This window comes from Furipterus horrens, unplaced genomic scaffold (assembly GCF_987537825.1).
Source record: "Furipterus horrens unplaced genomic scaffold, mFurHor1.1.pri manual_scaffold_10, whole genome shotgun sequence".
NCBI classification, from domain to species: Eukaryota; Metazoa; Chordata; class Mammalia; order Chiroptera; family Furipteridae; genus Furipterus; species Furipterus horrens.
The window spans coordinates 66282585-66299567 of NW_028327180.1; the positions used below are offsets into that span (position 1 = coordinate 66282585).

The 16983-nt window shown below is 53.4% G+C and overlaps 1 protein-coding gene across 8 annotated transcripts in view; it reads right to left on the bottom strand.

The window, feature by feature from the left end:
- The window catches only part of ACSL6 (acyl-CoA synthetase long chain family member 6), a 54306-nt gene that overhangs the window by 18964 nt on the left and 18359 nt on the right, over positions 1-16983 (bottom strand). For 6 of the 8 annotated variants that reach the window (XM_090288020.1, XM_090288016.1, XM_090288017.1 and 3 more), the window contains exons 3-15: positions 13847-13961; positions 13097-13161; positions 12724-12825; positions 12515-12614; positions 11782-11960; positions 10802-10834; positions 9421-9472; positions 5956-6029; positions 4305-4382; positions 2727-2861; positions 2222-2356; positions 1052-1147; positions 31-103 (exon numbers count right to left, since the gene is read on the bottom strand). In XM_090288020.1, the coding sequence (XP_090144146.1) occupies positions 31-103; positions 1052-1147; positions 2222-2356; positions 2727-2861; positions 4305-4382; positions 5956-6029; positions 9421-9472; positions 10802-10834; positions 11782-11960; positions 12515-12614; positions 12724-12825; positions 13097-13161; positions 13847-13961 (1237 nt within the window). Of the gene's footprint in view, positions 1-30; positions 104-1051; positions 1148-2221; positions 2357-2726; positions 2862-4169; positions 4248-4304; positions 4383-5955; positions 6030-9420; positions 9473-10801; positions 10835-11781; positions 11961-12514; positions 12615-12723; positions 12826-13096; positions 13162-13846; positions 13962-16983 lie in introns of all 8 variants that reach the window. The other 2 variants (XM_090288021.1, XM_090288015.1) reach the window with 2 other exon arrangements.

Sequence of the window (16983 nt, forward strand, 5' to 3'; positions counted from 1 at the left end):
GAACCATTCGACATCGCCTATCCATCCTACCTGAGGTCCAGTCCCCAGGTGTGGTGAAGGTACATCCAGCTGTGCACTCAGTTTGGCCATAACCTTCATAAACCTTCAAGCAAAACAGGGAAACCACACTGTAGGCACGCTTCCCCCTGCAGCAGGCTGGCTGCTCTCTCAGCCAGCTCAGCTCCCACCTGACACCTGGCTGCTCCATGCTGGGCATGGTGGGAAGGGAGGTGCTGTGGAGGTAGGTAACTCCAGGTGAAGCCGAACACAGACAACAAGAGTGTTTACTTTGCTTGGAAGAAGTGCCACTTTTAACACACTTAGTAGATAAGGTTATGGGGTTTGGGGTAAAGATTTCTGACCGATTTTCAACTACTGACTCTATTTTTCATTCGGATAGTATGTATTAAAGAAAAATACTTAGAAATCTACTGTATGGGTATTTTGTCTCTGTAAGATATTCCCCTTCACAGCCTCATGTGCTTGCAAGAACATACCACATGCGAGAGTCTGCCCTTAGGAGTGGTCAGGCAGTATTGGGGTAGAAGAAGAGGCCAGTGGCTTTGAAAGTATAAAAATTTAAGTACAAACATCGATGAAATAGATGTGTCTAATTTACTTATGACCCATCCGTCACAGCTGTGTTACCATACCCTGCATATGTAGAAACTTAATAAATATTAATTGAATGGGTAAATGAAGCAATGGATTTTTTAAATCAAATGGCAAAACTCAAATGGACTTTCATCATCCTTTCGCTTGGGGACTGGGTTGGGCAATAATTTGTAGGCTGAAGCTTGCAGAGGCGCTGTTACAGGTGTGGTACGGATTCCCCAACGCGCTGATGTTCCTTATACAGTTTATCAGACCCCTCTTCCCAGAGTGGATGCACCTGGGCTTTCACTCGCACTGGGGTCTTTAATCCTCAGAGGAACTGAGCTTTTGTCCCACTAAAATCTCGTCCCCAGGACCTTTCTCTGTACAGTCAAGGGTGTAACAGGTTTCTGGCCCTGTCACATCACCCCTAGGGAAGGACACAGGAAGGTAATACCTGGCACCCTAGAGCCGCCCGGAGGAATCCAAGGACTGTTGGTGACGCGGGGGCTGCTCCAGTCACAATCATACGCACACACCCACCAAGGCTGGCCTGTGGGGAGACAGAAGCACCTGCCAAGGTCTATGCTGCTGGAGGTGGCATCTTGCCCATCTGGGCCTTAGCCAAGGTCAACATTCAAAAATTGGACTGTACTTGGAACCTAGGGCAGGGATCAGAGAGAAGGTTTGAGGCTGCACACCACGGGCTGAGGAAGTCCCTTCTCTTTCAAAGGAACCAATCTGATCAGCTGTGCAACTCAACCCACCATACGGCCAACTCTTTAACATCTTTTGAGAAAAGTGCCATTAGTCTACGTTGCATTCTATGATTTTGGTTCTACTTTCCTTAAAATACACAGCTATTCCCTCACCCACCCATGATTTGCAAGCATCCAAAAACAATTACTTAGGACAACTCCTTCCCACTTCCACTCTAATGGCCTTGGCTTTTTTCATTTACAAATCAGTACTGAGTCTGCTTTATTTACTATGCACTGCAGAGGACAAAGAATTCTTTAAATATGTTGTTCCTGTAAGTTGAGCCAAGAGAGTTTAAATATTAATTTTCATAGCTAAAAATAGAGTAGTAAGAAAAAAATGAGTAATGATACTAATTAACTAAAAATTCCTTGGGTAATGCAGAGCTTGAAAGCTTTCATGGGGAACCAGATGTGAGTAATTCACGATCAGCCTGTTTTGGGAGAGGCTGAAAGGGTAGGACACGGGAAGGCAAAGGAGGATTCTTGGCCATCTGTCTGGAACCCAGTGCTGCTGGAGAGCCGTTGAGACCAAGGCTACACACGGGACCAAGAGAACCCTCAGGCCCAGGAGCTCCCTGGTGGACCTGACCCCCTGAGCAAAGTTGCCCCAATGCCCAGGAAGTCAGTGGACCTACTTTCCAGGAGTCCTTCTTGCTGGTTGCCTTTTGGCAAATATAGCACATCTCCAAATAACAAAAGTGAGTCCTTTAAGATTTCAGTAATAGCTTAAAGCTTTGATTTCATGGCCAAATGAGTTATTATCTGATAGGACTATAGGCCACTGGGATGAACTTCTCTAATTCTTCCGTGGGGTCATCCGTTGGACATTTGAACATCACTCTATAACTGCTTATTCATTCTCTTACCTGGATCTTATTAAAGAAGAGTTCATCCCAGATACTGTCATTCCTGATTATTCCACTCCGCACCTCAGCTTGTTTGCGCTTTGCTGCAAATTCCAGAAGCCAGCGCTTTAATGGTGTGTCTGCCTGGCTGAAGATCTGAGGAGCAGAAGGTGGAAGGAGCTGTGGGCCTGCATGTCCCACCTTCAGATGGGATGAAGGCCCAGACTGGCCCACGGAGGAGCCACACTCCACTGTGCCACTGTGGGAGGTCAGTGAATGTGTGACATCTGGCCAAAGGTCAACACCACCAAGGTTGGGGCATGTGGTGCTAGAAATTCCTGGAAAAAACCTCCCCAGTGAGGGTTTTGGAAACTAGGAAGAAAAAAGATGAGAGTCAGGGAATATATGAGAAGAAGCCATTTCCAGCATCTGGAGGCAGAGGCATGGAGAGCCTGCATGGGGCTGCAGGACCCGCCCACACAGATATAGCCCCTCAGCCTGGCCAGGGACTCCCTGAGGGACTCACCTTGTCGTACATCCGGTTCAGCAGTCTTGGGACCACCGGGAAGATGGTGGGGCACAGAGCCTTCATGTCATCTGAGAGGAGACGGATGTCTCCCTGGAAGAAGCCAACACGCCCTCCGTGGCAGTAGACAACAGACTGGAGGAGAGGACAGGAAGGGAGGAGGCCCTGAGGGCAGACACTCTTGGCTGCAGTCCAGGGCCATCCACATTTCTGCCCTACATGGAGGGCGCCCATGACCCCTACCCCAGCTCTGGCTGCTGCCATGGGACACTGAACACCACCTAAGGTGACACCCTCCCTCCCTCACCACTTTCCCACTAGGTCCCACTCAGGCACGGGGAGCAGAGCAGGAGACAGAGTGGAATCAGAGCCTTTGGGAGGTGCCTGAGCAGCCAGTCCCACTGGACCGCCCCTCTTGCTCAGTCCCAAAGCCTGGGCAGGAGCCTCCCTGGGGACTCCAGTCTCTGAGCTGTGCTACACCTACAAGCGGGTCTGCTCCAGGTCTCAGAGAGCCTGTAGATTCCCCCAGGACACTGCAGCAACTGTGGAAGGGTGTGCAATGCCCATGAGTGCTGGATAGGCTGCTAATGTTGGGTGGGAGGCTGAGGAGGAGCCTGCTGGTTGCTAAGGGGACCAGCGTGTGCCAGGAGCCCAGCCTAGGCTCCTGTCTTTAATGCTCATAGCCACCCTATAAGGGAGACAGTAGTTTATAGGTGAGGAATGCAAGGCTCAGAGACATAAAGGGACCTGCCCAGTCACAAAACTAGTTCACAGTGTTGCTGGCATTCTAATCTAGGTTTGGAAAGCTGGACAGTCTGACCTAATATGCCACATCTCCCCCCAGGCATGATAAGAGAGGTTTAGAAGACAATTTACTCACAGGCTGGCCCCTCGAGTGACACATATGGAAAATTCTTCGTTCCCAAAATATCATGTGGTCCACCCCCACCACACCCCCGCGCCCCCACAAGACCTGTCTCAGGGCCAATCATAACGCCAGTCCATCGGTAGCCTTAGGGGTCATGATGGTTCAACTGCCCAAATTTCCTGTCTGCTCTATTTTTGAGGAGTTTGTGAGTAAGGGAAGTTATAGAACATAAAGAGTTTGGGCCATAAATGGAGCCATACTGCACTGAGCCTGGATGGTCAAGCACTTCTGCAAAGCTGTGATGCTCCCTGGGCAGATGCCACCAGCTGGAGCCCCTCTTGGCCCAGATGCGTTCACAAGTAAGAAAGACAGGACAGGCCTGGGGTCTTCCCTGGGGCCATGCTCCCAGGAGGGACAGGTGGGTTGGCCAAGGTCCTCTGACCCCTCAGACTCCTGTGGTACCCTCTGAGGACAGGGCAGTTTAGTTCTACTTCCTGGCACCAGTGACAAGTGACACTCTGCTAGGGTTCTGGGTTCTGGGCACAGACTGTGCCTCCCTGAAGCCAGGGCCTTACCTGCACCATTCGCTCAAACATGTGTGCTAAAGGCAAATAGGAAATGTGCACATCCGCACAAGTGGGAGCCCACTGACTCTGCAAGAAAAGAGAAGGAGCCCAGGCAAGGCCCGGTCAGTCAGGTGGGCGTCTTACCTGGATCACTCTCTCAAACATGTGAGCCAGAGGCAGGAAGGAGATGAGCACATCGTCCTGTCTCGGAAAGATCACTTTCTGCAGGTGACGGGCATGGGAGACAGAAAGGAAAGAAACACTGACAGGAAGACAACAAGAGAGTCATAACACAATAAAGAGAAAATGGTCCTGGAAGGGCAAACAGGAAGGGGGGATGGGGAGGTGGGGGGTACAGAGAAAGAGGGGAGATGAGAAAAAAAATGAGAGTGAAAAATGAGAGAGAGGGAGAAGAGGCAAAGCAAAAAGGAGGGAGGGAGAGAGGACAGGGAGGGAGAGGGCAGCATAGGAAGCAGAGCGTTAGGTCGCAGCGCCAGCGGGTCTAGTTATCTGCAGAAGCAAAGAGCCAAATGAAGCACACATAAACCGGCAGAGCACAGCTCCGCAGCGAAGTCTCCTTTGGGGAAGGGCCTGCACCTCGCTTGCCATCGGTTGGCGCCACACAGCCTCTCCCCTTCTCCCCTGGCTGCAGGATCTGCCCAGGCCCCATCTCACCAGTCTCCCTGGGCCACGTGGTCAGCGCTTCACAGGTCTCAGCTTGTCAGCACTTTCTAGTCTTTCCAGAGAAAGGGGCCCAGAAAACCCTAGACGTACACCAACTGTGGCTGGGGTGCATGCCCTGGACAAAGGAGGGGGCGAGGCCAAGCCACAAATAGATGACTAAGTCAGGCCTCTCACTAGTCATGGCCTAGAGACAGGGCCTTAAAGGGGGAGGCTGAGAGGGAGCCCTGTTGTGTCCCCAAGTCCATGTCTCACAGATGGACTGAGCTCAGGGACAGGGCTGGGCCAGGGGGTTGGAGGTGTGTGTGTGGGGGCTGCTGCACAGGCCTGAGCCAGATGAGCCGTGCCTTCGGGAGCTTTCCTTTGCTGGAATTCCCTGCTCCCTGTCCTTCTGTGGACACCTGCCTTCTCCTGAGCTGACTTTTGGACAAGATCTGGGAACCTGGCCCATGGCTCCTGTTTGGGGGCTACACTCCATAATGCCACCTGCTGTGGATGTGGTCTTTGGCCAGTGGTGAAAAAGCATGGCTTACAGGGAACGGCGCCTTCCCCGCTCCTTACGGAAACTGTGGGACATTCAGATACTCACCACGTGTGGGAAAAGGTCCTTCTTTCTTAGCCAGTTATTAAATGCTAACATGTTTTTGTCAGACCTTTTAACTTTAGATTCACCTTTTTAAGCACAGTATTATGTATTAGCAGTTCCCACTGTTTCTCAGACTCTAGCAGTCCTTCAAAACAAGACGGCTGAATTAAACCCTGACAGACTTGAAAAACAACTTACTCAAGATTCCCTTCCAAATAAAGGTGCACACAAACCAAAGGTATATCAGTTTTTTGAAGTTCAAAATGCAAAAACAGATTTATGTGTTTTTCCTTCTGGGACCTTAGCACTCTTAGAAAGCAACTGAAGATTTATCAGGCAAAGATCATTTTGGTGTCTGGGATTAAAAGCACCTGTAAAAGTGGGCTTGCTCTAATGAGAACAGAAACTCCTGCCTGTGAAAGGCAGCCCAGATCATATCAGGGGGAAAAAAGAAAACAAACACATAAAAACCTCTGAGATTTGAGGATGTCCTCAGAGACACTGCATTAGTGAGTCTACTTTATTCACCTCTGTCACTTTCAGAAAGCCTGAGAAGTCAGCCACCACGTTCCCATGGGTTAGCATTGCACCCTTTGGGTTCCCTGAAAAGAGAAAGCAAGAAGGAGAATTAGTTGGAGATCAAGGGCTACACTCCTTAAGAAGAGCACCCAAGCGGGCAGTGCCGGACACCAGCGCTGTCCACCCCAGCCTCTGGCCTCTGTCCATAGTCACCTGCAGAGTCTGGGGCAGATGAACACTGCGCCAGGGACCTCTATCCTGTAGACACTTGAAGCCCATCTGGAGGCTCCCAGCAGCTTAGGACCAGAAGGCCAGGGGCACAACTGCACAGGTGGGGTGACTCAAGGAACTGGGGACTTGTGGTCTCACCCTCTCCTGCCTCCCTCTGGGCCCCTCACAGACACCCCAAGCCATGCTGCCCTCTAGGCCGAAGCAGACTCAGCCCCCAGAAACCAGCAGCTAGCTCTGCTGGCAGGAGGCTTCCTTGCTGTGTCCAGTCCCCGGGAAGACCCAGGCTCAGGCCAGGCTGGAGGTTAGGAGGCTCAGGCAGTTCCTCCTGCCTGCTCATCGCAGGGAAGGGACATGGACGGCCCTGCTTTTCATTACATGACCTTTCACTACTGCTTGCAAGGATGTCCAGGGCTGCCAGGGTAGCTCAGAGGACCAGAGGCCTGGTGGGGACCCAGGACAGCGGTGGTGTGCCACCTGGCAGATGTGACTGGGCTCAAATTCTGGCCTTGCCTCTCACTGCCAGCAAACCATTCCCCTCACTTTCCTTACCTGGAAAATAGGGACAGTACACCCATCTCACAGGGCTTCTATATGCTCTAAGGACATAATCCATGCACGAAAGATGTTAAATTAGAAGTTTTCGCTGAGTCAGCAGATACAATAGCTGTAAAACTCCAAAAGATAGGGGCCAGGCCATGTGCAGAAGTTTCCCCCCAAATAGCAAGTAAACCAATACAGTATCTTTGCAGCCCTCACCTAGAAAGCAGTGATCAAAGGGCTGAGTGAAGGGATGGAGAGTATTACACCAAGTAAGCAAGCGTCCATGGAACAAAGAATGTATTTTAACTGTCTGCCCCAAATCATCTCCCAGCTTCCCTTTCCCGTGTACTTATTCTTCCTCCTCACATGTACCTGGTGGGTGACAGTAGGAACCTTCACTAGCAAGGGAGGCCAAGGAAAACCAGAGGCCCTGGCTGGGTGGCTCAGTTGGTTGGAGCGTCACCCAGCGTCATCCCATACACTAAAACGTTGCAGGCTCGATTCCCAGTCAGTGCACATAGCTAGGTTGTGGGTTTGATCCCTGGGAAGCAACTGATTTATGTTTCTCTCTCAACTGGTTTCTCTTTCTTTCTCTCTCCCTTCCTCTCTCTCTCTCTAAAATTAAGGATTTAAGAAAGAAAAATAAAGAACGCCTAGAGAGGAAGGGTGGACCACGCCTTCCCCACCACGCCCGCTGCCAGCCCAGCTGGGTGGGGAGAAGTCCCAGCAAAGCAGACTGATTCATACTTTGGACCGACACACTTCTGAATCAAGTCCCATCACGGCCTAGAAGAACATCTTCCCAGGATGACCCCACTACCAGGATATGAGCCACATGTTGGGTTCTGATCATCTTTTCCACCTTTAACCCCTGAAAGAACAACATGGCTTTTGACGAAGCTCGGAGCTGGGACGTGGCGTGGAAGGGAAAATGTCTGGGGCTATGATGCCAAGGACACATGTGGCTTGTGTGCTCGACAGGACAATGATGACCAAAGGCGCAGCACAGGCTTAGTCTGACACCAAGGAAACCCAAGTGTGCCACCAGGCAGGGTGACCTCAGCCAGCTCTGCCCTGGCACCAGCCACACCTCTGCAGGGGAAGGCTTGGCACCAACCACCACCTGCTTTCAGGCTCCGTACATCCCGCTCTCACATCCCACCCCCTCCCCACGTTGCAGACAGCCTCAGCAGGACGACTCAACGTCTGGAAGAGCACTGGACGTGCAGTCTGCCCTTTCCAGTTGGGCAATAGCATATTTATGCATCATAAGTTCTTTTTTGAATACGGGGGCACCATCTGTGACCAAGTGACCTGTTAAAAGCCCGAGGCTGCTCTTGCATGGCAAGGGTCAAAAACTAAAAGCCATAGCAGTAACCAGCTGCTCCCTGGCCCAGGGCAGAGGGCCATGTCACCACAATTTCACACTGTGAAATTCATGACAGAAAGCAACATAAACCAGAAGCACATTTTTGAATTCTGGGTTGGCTCTGGATGTCAACTCCTGGAGAGTGAGGTCTGTGTTAATTTCTTTCTAACAGGGTTTAGCAGTGTGTTGGAAATTCTCTAGCCCACTTTAGTTAATGGCAAAAATCCATCTTGATTCAATAAAGCCAAGTTGATCACGATCCACCCACATGGACAGTTCTGTCTGTGGGGCTGGTCAAGGATCTGCCAGGTAGGTGCCTTTGAGGCTGTGTCTGCAGAAGGCACGGGGAGGCCCGGTTCACTGTCCACCAAGAGCTATCAGCAAGGCAGGCCAGGCTTCAGCCTAGAGAAAGATGGCTGGAAACTTCTTGCCAATCCAGGGAAGGGTTCATTGGCTTCCCAAGTCATCAGAGGAGGCAGAGAGGCAACACTGGGAAGAGCACTGGGCAGGGAGCTCACAGAGCAGGGCATGGGTCCAATGCTTCCATTTGCCGGTGGTGTCCGCTGGGACAGTCCCCACACTGCTAGCCTCACAGGCCCCAGTGGCACAGCGAGAGGGTGAACGGGCACTGCAGACTGTGAGGTGCGGCGCCTATGGCCACGGTCCTCATGCGCGCACAAGGCCTCCCCCGGGAATGCACCATTCCCTGGCTGTTCCCACTGATGCCAGTGTGTGCCCCTGTCAGCAGCAGGCACACAGTGCGTCAGTTCTGCTTGTCCTCTTCCTGATCGCCTTGGCCATGGCATACCAGCTTTGGCCTGCAGAGCACCTGCGCTGCCCTCTCATGCATCTTCCCGTCTTCTGCTGGGCACCTCTAACCATCCTCATCACAGGTGAGCCACTGGGGACAGCGGCGGCAGAAGGGTGAAGTCACTAGCTTGTAGCCCCTTGGAAAGTGGCTCTCAGACACCACCCCCCACACCTTCCACAGTCCCTGACACAAGGAGGCGGGGGCAGGAGGCTGAGGGGTGAGAGCTGCTTCTCATAGAGGAATGGTGTGACTCCGCAGCCCTGCCCTCCTGTGGCTTCAGCTCTGGGAAGTGGCAAGCCCCCACCCTGGACCTCCCAGACCACACCTGTCCATCCATGTCCAGCCACCCTGTGCAGCCCTGTGCTGGGCACTGGGGGTATCAGGAGGGACTCAACATCTGGAGCCAGGCATAGGACCAGGCTCAGCCCATCACAGAAGCCCAGAGATCCCCGCCGTCACCCAGACCAGGCTGCCAGGGAAGGGCACGGGTGGGCTGCCTGGTGACCTGGGTGCCTCTACTTACCTGTTGTGCCACTTGTGAAACACACAATGGAGAGGTCGCTGGGCTTTGGGGGCTGCAGAGGTGAGAAGAGGCATGTGTTCAAGAGACCCGGTGTGGCCAACCAGGGCACAAGACCCGTGGGCCCTGCCGCCAGCCAGCCCTGCGGTGCAGTCCCCTGCATGTGCTGCGTCAGCACGCATGCGTGCCTGTGGCTGCAGTCAGAGGGGTCAAAAGGCAAGTCCCCAGGGCAGGAGGAAAGAAGCTGAGGAACCCTAAGGAGGGCATGGACAACACCCTGTCCCATCAACCTCACACCCACTACTGCTGCCTACCCCTCTTGAGGCTGAGCTGAATTCCAGGTGGGACAGGGCTGCAGTGGCCACATCGAGGCCTCAACCAAAGATCTGGCCTTTGTAGTGAATGGGACCCAGTTCCCTCCTTCCTTCCCATGTTCTCTACAGTGGCTGTGCTTACGCTCAGGAACAGCACATGTACCCCAGGGCACTGAGCTGCCCACTGTGTCACCAAGACTGCTCTGCGTCAGGCCCTGGCACTGGGCACAGAGTCCCGGGGTCACCAGGCAGAGCTCACCGCAACTGCTTGCACATGAAGGATGGCTTCCCAGAGGACATGACATGATTTGGGACTGAAGGACAAGCAAGATCTCTCCAGATGAAATGAGGGTGAGGAACTAGCTGGAACCCAGGCTGTGGCGCGAGAGACCAGGGCATGCCAGGGTACTGGAGAGCAGTTCCCTGAGGCTGGGGCACGGCATGTGAAAGGCGGGTACTGCCAGGGGCTGCTCACGAAGTGCCCTGGGAAACAGGGCTGTGACCTGCTCAGGTCTGTGTTTGAGAAAGCTCATGGGGGTGGTGGTGGGGGGGAGTGGGGAGGGCTCAGTTGGAGGGAGGGCTGGAGGGGAGAGGCCTTGTTGGAAAGCCAAAAACCCCTGAATGGCCCTCCCAGGTAGCACCGAGCTGCACTGGTGACTTGAACCTAGGCAGCATCACTGGGGAAGACATACAGAAAAGATGAACAAAGACAGCAGATGCCACCAGGCCCCAAGGCCCTGGGGTCCACTACTAGCTCTGTTGCTGCTTCTCTCTGTCCCATCCTCTGTGGAGTTCACTACATTCGAAGGAAAAAAGGAAGACTTCCCAAAGAAGAAAGATCGGCTTCCCTTTCTTCTTCCTCCCAAACATCTGATTCCTGTTCCAGATCCCTCTCGGGACCCTCACATAAGCACCCACATGGGCATTTCCTGAGTTGCTCAGAGGCAATGCTTTTTAACATGGGGGTACTGCTCTGGCCTCTGCACTGAGTCCCTGCCCAGAGAGGGTTCCGTGAGGGTGTGTCCTCACACCGCCCTGCTCAACAAAGACCTGCTGGTGGGTGACCTTACCACAGGAACACGAGGATTCCGTTGGCCGCAGTCCTAGAAGAGGAAAATACTGATTTTAAGTGCTCAAAAGTACTCACTGATAAAAATAAAATTAAATTAAATTAAGATAAACTCTGCACTGTATGCCTTGCTCCTGCACCAAGCCCAGAGTTCAGGATTCTCTGTCCAGATGTGGCCCACGTGCAGACAGCACCCCAGCAGTCTCCCCTCAGACACACATCCTGGCCAAGGCCATTGCCAACATCACAGATGAGGCCTAAGGCACAGGGAGAGGACAGGCACTGCGCACATGCACAGCGGAGGCCACGGCCCAAGGTGCCCATGGTGCATCTGCACACATGCTCAGCACAGAGTGGCTGGAGACCTGGGCTTCCAGACTAGTCAGGGCTGGGGGGCTGCCAGCATGGGTGTGGCCCTTAAAACCATGGAGGGGTGCATGTGTACAGGCATTGGAGGTACAATTAGGAGCAGACAGGGAGGCAGGAGGGAGATTGGAGGGCCCAGATCCCATAAGGCAGAATTGGGGTCAGCTGCTACTGAGCAGAGCCTGAGGCCCTAGAGGCCAGGATGTCCTGTGTTACTCCAGCAGGTCACCAGCTGCCACCAATCTGACACCTTTGGTGAGGCTGCTGGGGCCTGGGACTCATTTGCAAGAACATCTCTGTGACTCCTAAACCATGTGTCTACATCCTCAGGCTCAGACAGGCTGGAGGAGCTGGAAATGAGGAGGCTGTGAGAGCAGCTGGGGGCAGGCTGGTACCACGGTGGACCTGCTGGTGCCTGTGTCATTAACTGTGCTAGCCAGCTGAGCTTGTCACCCACCACCAGCCCTGTGAAGCCTGCTCTGTCTCAACCCTCACATGGCCTGACAGTCCAAGCCATCCACCCGAGGGCACAAGAGGGGCAGACAGCCAGCCCTCTGGTGTGGTGGCCCTCCAGCTACGGCCAAGCAAACAGCCCAGAGAGAAGCAGCCCCTCACCTCCACAGCCTGCATGGACTTCAGGACCACCCCACACTCCTGCCCTCTGTCTTTCAGAGCTTCCTCAAATGGTTCCATGAGGATGATCAGCTTGAGTCCTGGAGTCTCCTTCCTCTCCACATGCTCCAGCAGAAGCTGGGCCTTCTGAGGTTTGTCCACAATCACTGTGCTGATGTCAGCTGCAGGGGCCATCAAGGAGAGTCAGGCAGTGATTGGGCAGCACATGCCGGGCAGCAGAACTGAGGGATGTGTGTGCCACAGGGGGTGTGGAAGCAAACAGGTAAGACTGGCCACGTGGGTTATGTGCTGTATTCAGAGGAGAGTGCATGGAGGCTGAATGGAGCCTGGGGTAGAAGGCCACGGCATCTCCTGGAGAGGTTTCCAAGCGCCCTGTGCTGCAGGCTTAACCCCTGTCCTCCGTGGTCGGCTGAGATAGTTGCTACCGCCAGCATCTGCCCCAAGCTGCAGTGACCACAGAGGGTGGGCAGCCCGGGTGGGGGCCAGTGCAGAGGCTCCCTTCTGGTAGCCAGGTCCTGTGGAAGGAGCCTTGTGGTGAAGTCTAACTGGAGACAGCTGGACTCAGGAAAACAATGCAGGGGCAAAGCAGAAGCCCCTAGTGTTCTCTGAGCGGAAGGAAAGTGCTTTGGATACGCAGTGGACAACTGGCATACCCTGAGAGGCTGTGGCCGGGGGCTGGCTGCCAGTGGCAGGGCGGGGGCGGGGGTAGGCTCACCTGTGTTGATGATGTAGCGGATAGCCCCAGGACCCAGGGTGTCATAGAGTGGGACCACCACCATAGAATATGTGTAGCAGGCAAGCTCCGCAATGATCCACTGTGGAGACAAGTGGGTCAGGGGAGGGGGAACACAGAGCAGGTGGGAGGGCTGTACTCAACCTCCTACTCCACTGATACTTCTAAAACCTGTCAAGGCAAATGCTCACCTCTGGTCGATTTTGTGCAAAAACGCCAATAAACTGGTCTGTACATGCTTTACAATTGTGCTGGAGAAGTCCGGACCCTAGAAATTCAGCCCTGTCGGCGACCTGCACATGTATGTGGGGAAGAGATGGGAAAGCAAGAAAGCAGGGAGTCTTCAGCAGGCGACAGAGACCCGGTGGGACTCCCACAGGTCTGAGACCTCCCCAACTCCCTGCCCAGGTGTCTGGCAGCCCAGTGAGGCTGCTGCGAGCAGTTTGGCAGACAGGCCAGGCAAGACCAATATGTCCCCCCCTGAGACCTGCAGGATGCCTACAAGCTCCTTGAGTGCCAGATCTGCAAGGGCAGACAGAGTGGAGCCTGTCCCCTATCACTCACCTCCTGGTAGGACAGCCACTGATAAGGCTGCTTGGGCTTCCTGAAGCCAAGACATGGTCCACTCCCTGCAGAGAGATAAGCAGGCTTGTGCAAGGGAGGAGGGTGAGGGGCAGTGACAGCAGACACCTGCATGGATCCACATACCGTGGGGTGGTCCATGGACCAAGTGCATCGCCTCACCCCAAGCTGCATGTCTGACCTGCTGGAGCCCCAGGAGGCCTCAAGTACACAGCACGGTGTCCACCCAGGGGCCAGGGAGGTCAGGGTATGGGGCCAATGAACTATGAGTTCCCACCATGGCCTATATGGTGCAGCCCCAAGAGGACACAGTGACCTGGGGCCACTGGGCAGAGGTAGCAGGTTGCCTCTCTGCACCCATATGCCTTTGCCTCATACCCTGGGCCACCCAGACATCTCAGAGGCTCAGGGTTCAGAACCGGTAGCTGGTTCAGCCAGTAGCCTGGTGGTTCAAGTGTCACCGGGGGCTGCTGATGGAAGATACAGAGTATGGACTAAGAGACGTCTTAAGGTTAGGTAGTCCTAGGGCTGGAACAAAGCTGAGGTCAGCCCTCTGGCCACATAAAGCAGCTACTTCTCTGACTGGGTGGAAGGAGGGCCAAGAGTGTCTTCTCTCCTCTGGACCTGGGTACCATTCACCTGCCATGCCCCTGGTACCATGCTGCCTCATCCCTACCCTTGAACCTGCTCAGCCCCTGCCATGGCACCTACACACCCCATGGTCCCTCTCACCTGAGATGCTGAGCCCACGACGGAACACCTGGTACATGGTCCTGGCATCATCATAGTAGTGGGTGAACAGCTGAGGGCCATCCCCAATCACGGATCGCCGGGCCCCACCACTGTCCTATGAGCCAAGCACAGGCCAAAGAAGCTGGCTGAGGCAGGCAGGGGCATCAGGGGAGGGCACCAGGCTGTGCATAGCTTGGACACGCACCCCAGTGGGGCTGGGGCATGCTCTGTGCGCTCACATGCATGGCCTGTACATACCTGCACTGTATACACACAACCTATACACAAGTTCACATACACGTGGCTTGTGCACACTTGACCCGTATGCATCCACACACACAGCTGGCTCATGCACACAGGCCCCATACACTGGTCTCTTGCACACCCACACACAGCACCCACGCAGTACATCAGCATACACAAAATGTCCAGAATTTCACTGGCTGTTCATACCACCTACGGTTCACACAATGGAGTGGAGAGCATTGGCCGAGTTAGGCTAGCACTGGCTTCATTGTCTACCTGCCAAGGTGTCCCCCTCCTGCCATCATCTGCTGCTCCTATGACCCTAGGTTAAGAATCATTTGGGTGCCACCCATCAATCACATAGTGAAACTTCGTCTGAAGACTAGCTGAAGGTACTTTCCCAGGAACAGAGAGGCCCAGAAGACCATGAGGGGAGCAGGGCAGCGACTTCTGGGCCCTCGGTGCTGTGGGTCCAGAGTGGGAAGGCAGCAAACACCCTCTATGCCATGAAGTAGGGAGCAGAGCTAGGCCTCTTATGCCTCCTTCCCTCCCAAGATGCCACCCCTCCTCAGGACCCCAAACCCAAAACTCTCAGCTCCACCTCTTCTCTGAGCATGATTTGGGCTGCACTGGGCCGGCCCATGGCCCACCATGTCTGGAAACATCAGGTCTGAGGGAAAATGTCAGTGAGAGCCATCAGGTAAACAGCCAGCCTCACAAGCACAGACGGCACTCAACTGTAGAAAGTTCTGTTTGCACCAGGCCCTTGTACAACCAATAAGGGGAACTGGGGGCATTTACCATCAGAACTGGATAGACTCAGGGTGACAGAAATGACAGAGCATGCCAGGGACAGAGGGGTTCAAGGGACGTGCGTGTCAGGGAGTGGTTGCTGAGCTGGGTTTTGAAGGATGCACAGAAGGCAGAATGAGGAGCAGAAATGGTGGTCTCGTCAGAGCAAGAGCAAGTGCAAGTGCATGGGCAGGAGACACAGGTGCATTTGGGAACCTGGGGGCAATGTGTGGAGTTCCAGGCGGCAAATGGAGGATGACAGAGAGACTGCAGGTCAGGCAAGGAGTCTGGCCTGCAGGCTGAGGGAACAGGAACTAGGAGATGATTCTAAGCTGGGACGCGTTACGTGATCCGAATTGTGTTTCTCACTCTGTGGCACAGTAAGTGCTACCAGACCCTACAGGGCCTGGGCTCCTCTCACCCGTTTCCTGCTCTCCCTCTGCCTACTCCACTGCAGCCTCTCTGGCTTTTTGTGCTCTGGGTGAGGCCGCACTCAGTCTTCCCAGGAAGGGAGTCCTTAACTGTCCATGGCCTGTCCTCCCAGCCAGACCCATGAGGTGACTCTGTGGCCTCCACACACTGAACCAGGGCCACTCTCATCTAGACTTTATCCAGATCACTGTCACCTCCAGCTCAGACACCCCAATTGCCTCCTCATCACTGCCCTTCCACAGTCAACCTTCTACAGCACAAACTGGCTCTGTCCCTACTACCGAAGACCAAAAATAAATCCATGCTGTTCACCCCTGCTCAGTTCATGTGACTTTGGCCTTGTTGACCTCTCCAGGTGAGTGGTCATTCTCGGCTTACCCAAAACAACTAGTGTTAGTGTTTTTTCTGTATCATCTCAGCAAATCCTACCATAGCTGTAGGAAATAGTACTCTATCACTCCCTTGACTGTTGAGGAAACTGAAGCTCAGAGAGTTAAGAAAATGCCAAGGACCATATGGCTAGTGAGGGGCACATCCAGCCTTCAAACCCAGGGTCACCAAGTGCCATTCTCATCACCACTCTGCTAGCCCATCTGCAGCCCATCCTCAGCGCCCAGCCACCCCCATAAATCACCGCTTCCCAAAGCCACCAGGAGCAACATTACACACCCGTACTTTTGCACACATTCTTTCTGCTGGAAAAATGCCCCGAGGGACCGGCCCTCTCCCAGCAGGCAAAACTCAGCCATGTTTACGCTCACCAAGATGCACCATGAGGAACAAAAAGCAAGATGCTGTACAGTGTACGCAGCATGGTATCATTAAAAACAGGGGTGGACCACTCTTATTAGGGATTTCTGGACCCAAGGGTAGGTAGGACGATGACCATGTCCAGCTTGAAGCAGCTAGAAGAGTTCAAGACCTTTGCCCACTGTCCTTTATAAGATTATAAAGGGTCTTAAGTCTGAGAGGGAGGGATTGTTATTTTTTATTGCTAAAATAATTAATTATTTTTTAAAAAAGAAGAATAATATATGAAAGGGTGAAGCAGGAGAGCTTGTATGTATGACCCATGGGCATGGACTTGGGGGGGATTGTTGGGGGATGGGGGGTGCTGGGCGGAGGGGAGCAAAGGAAAAAAAATGGAACTATTGTAACAATATAATCAATAAAACATACTTAAAAAAAAACGGGGGTGGCTATCTACACATTCGCTCATGGACAATCGTTAACACGGTCCTCAGGGTAGCAGAACTGGGAGGCTAGGGAAAGACAGTGGGAGCTTCTCAAATGTGTGTCCCTTTGTTCCTCTTGAATGGGATGAATATCTTATCTATTCAAAATTAATAGAATTAGAATTCAGGAAAAGAAAATTTTTAAAGGCAAAATAAATTCCATAAGCTTAATACAAAAATAAGTATCACTTGTCCTTCTAGACTTAAGAACACCCTTATCCAGGCTGGACCACTGCACCCCCTTCCCCTCATGTGCTCTGGGAGGGCAGGGCGCTGGGGTGGGATCCACTCTGGGTCCCAGCAGCAGACCAGGGCTGGGCACAGGGTGAGTCTGGAAGGGAATTGAACTGGCAGCCCCTGAGAACCTGCTTAGGCCTCCTACTGAGGCACCAATGAGCTAAGGCCCCCACCCAAGAAGCAAGCAAATTAGAA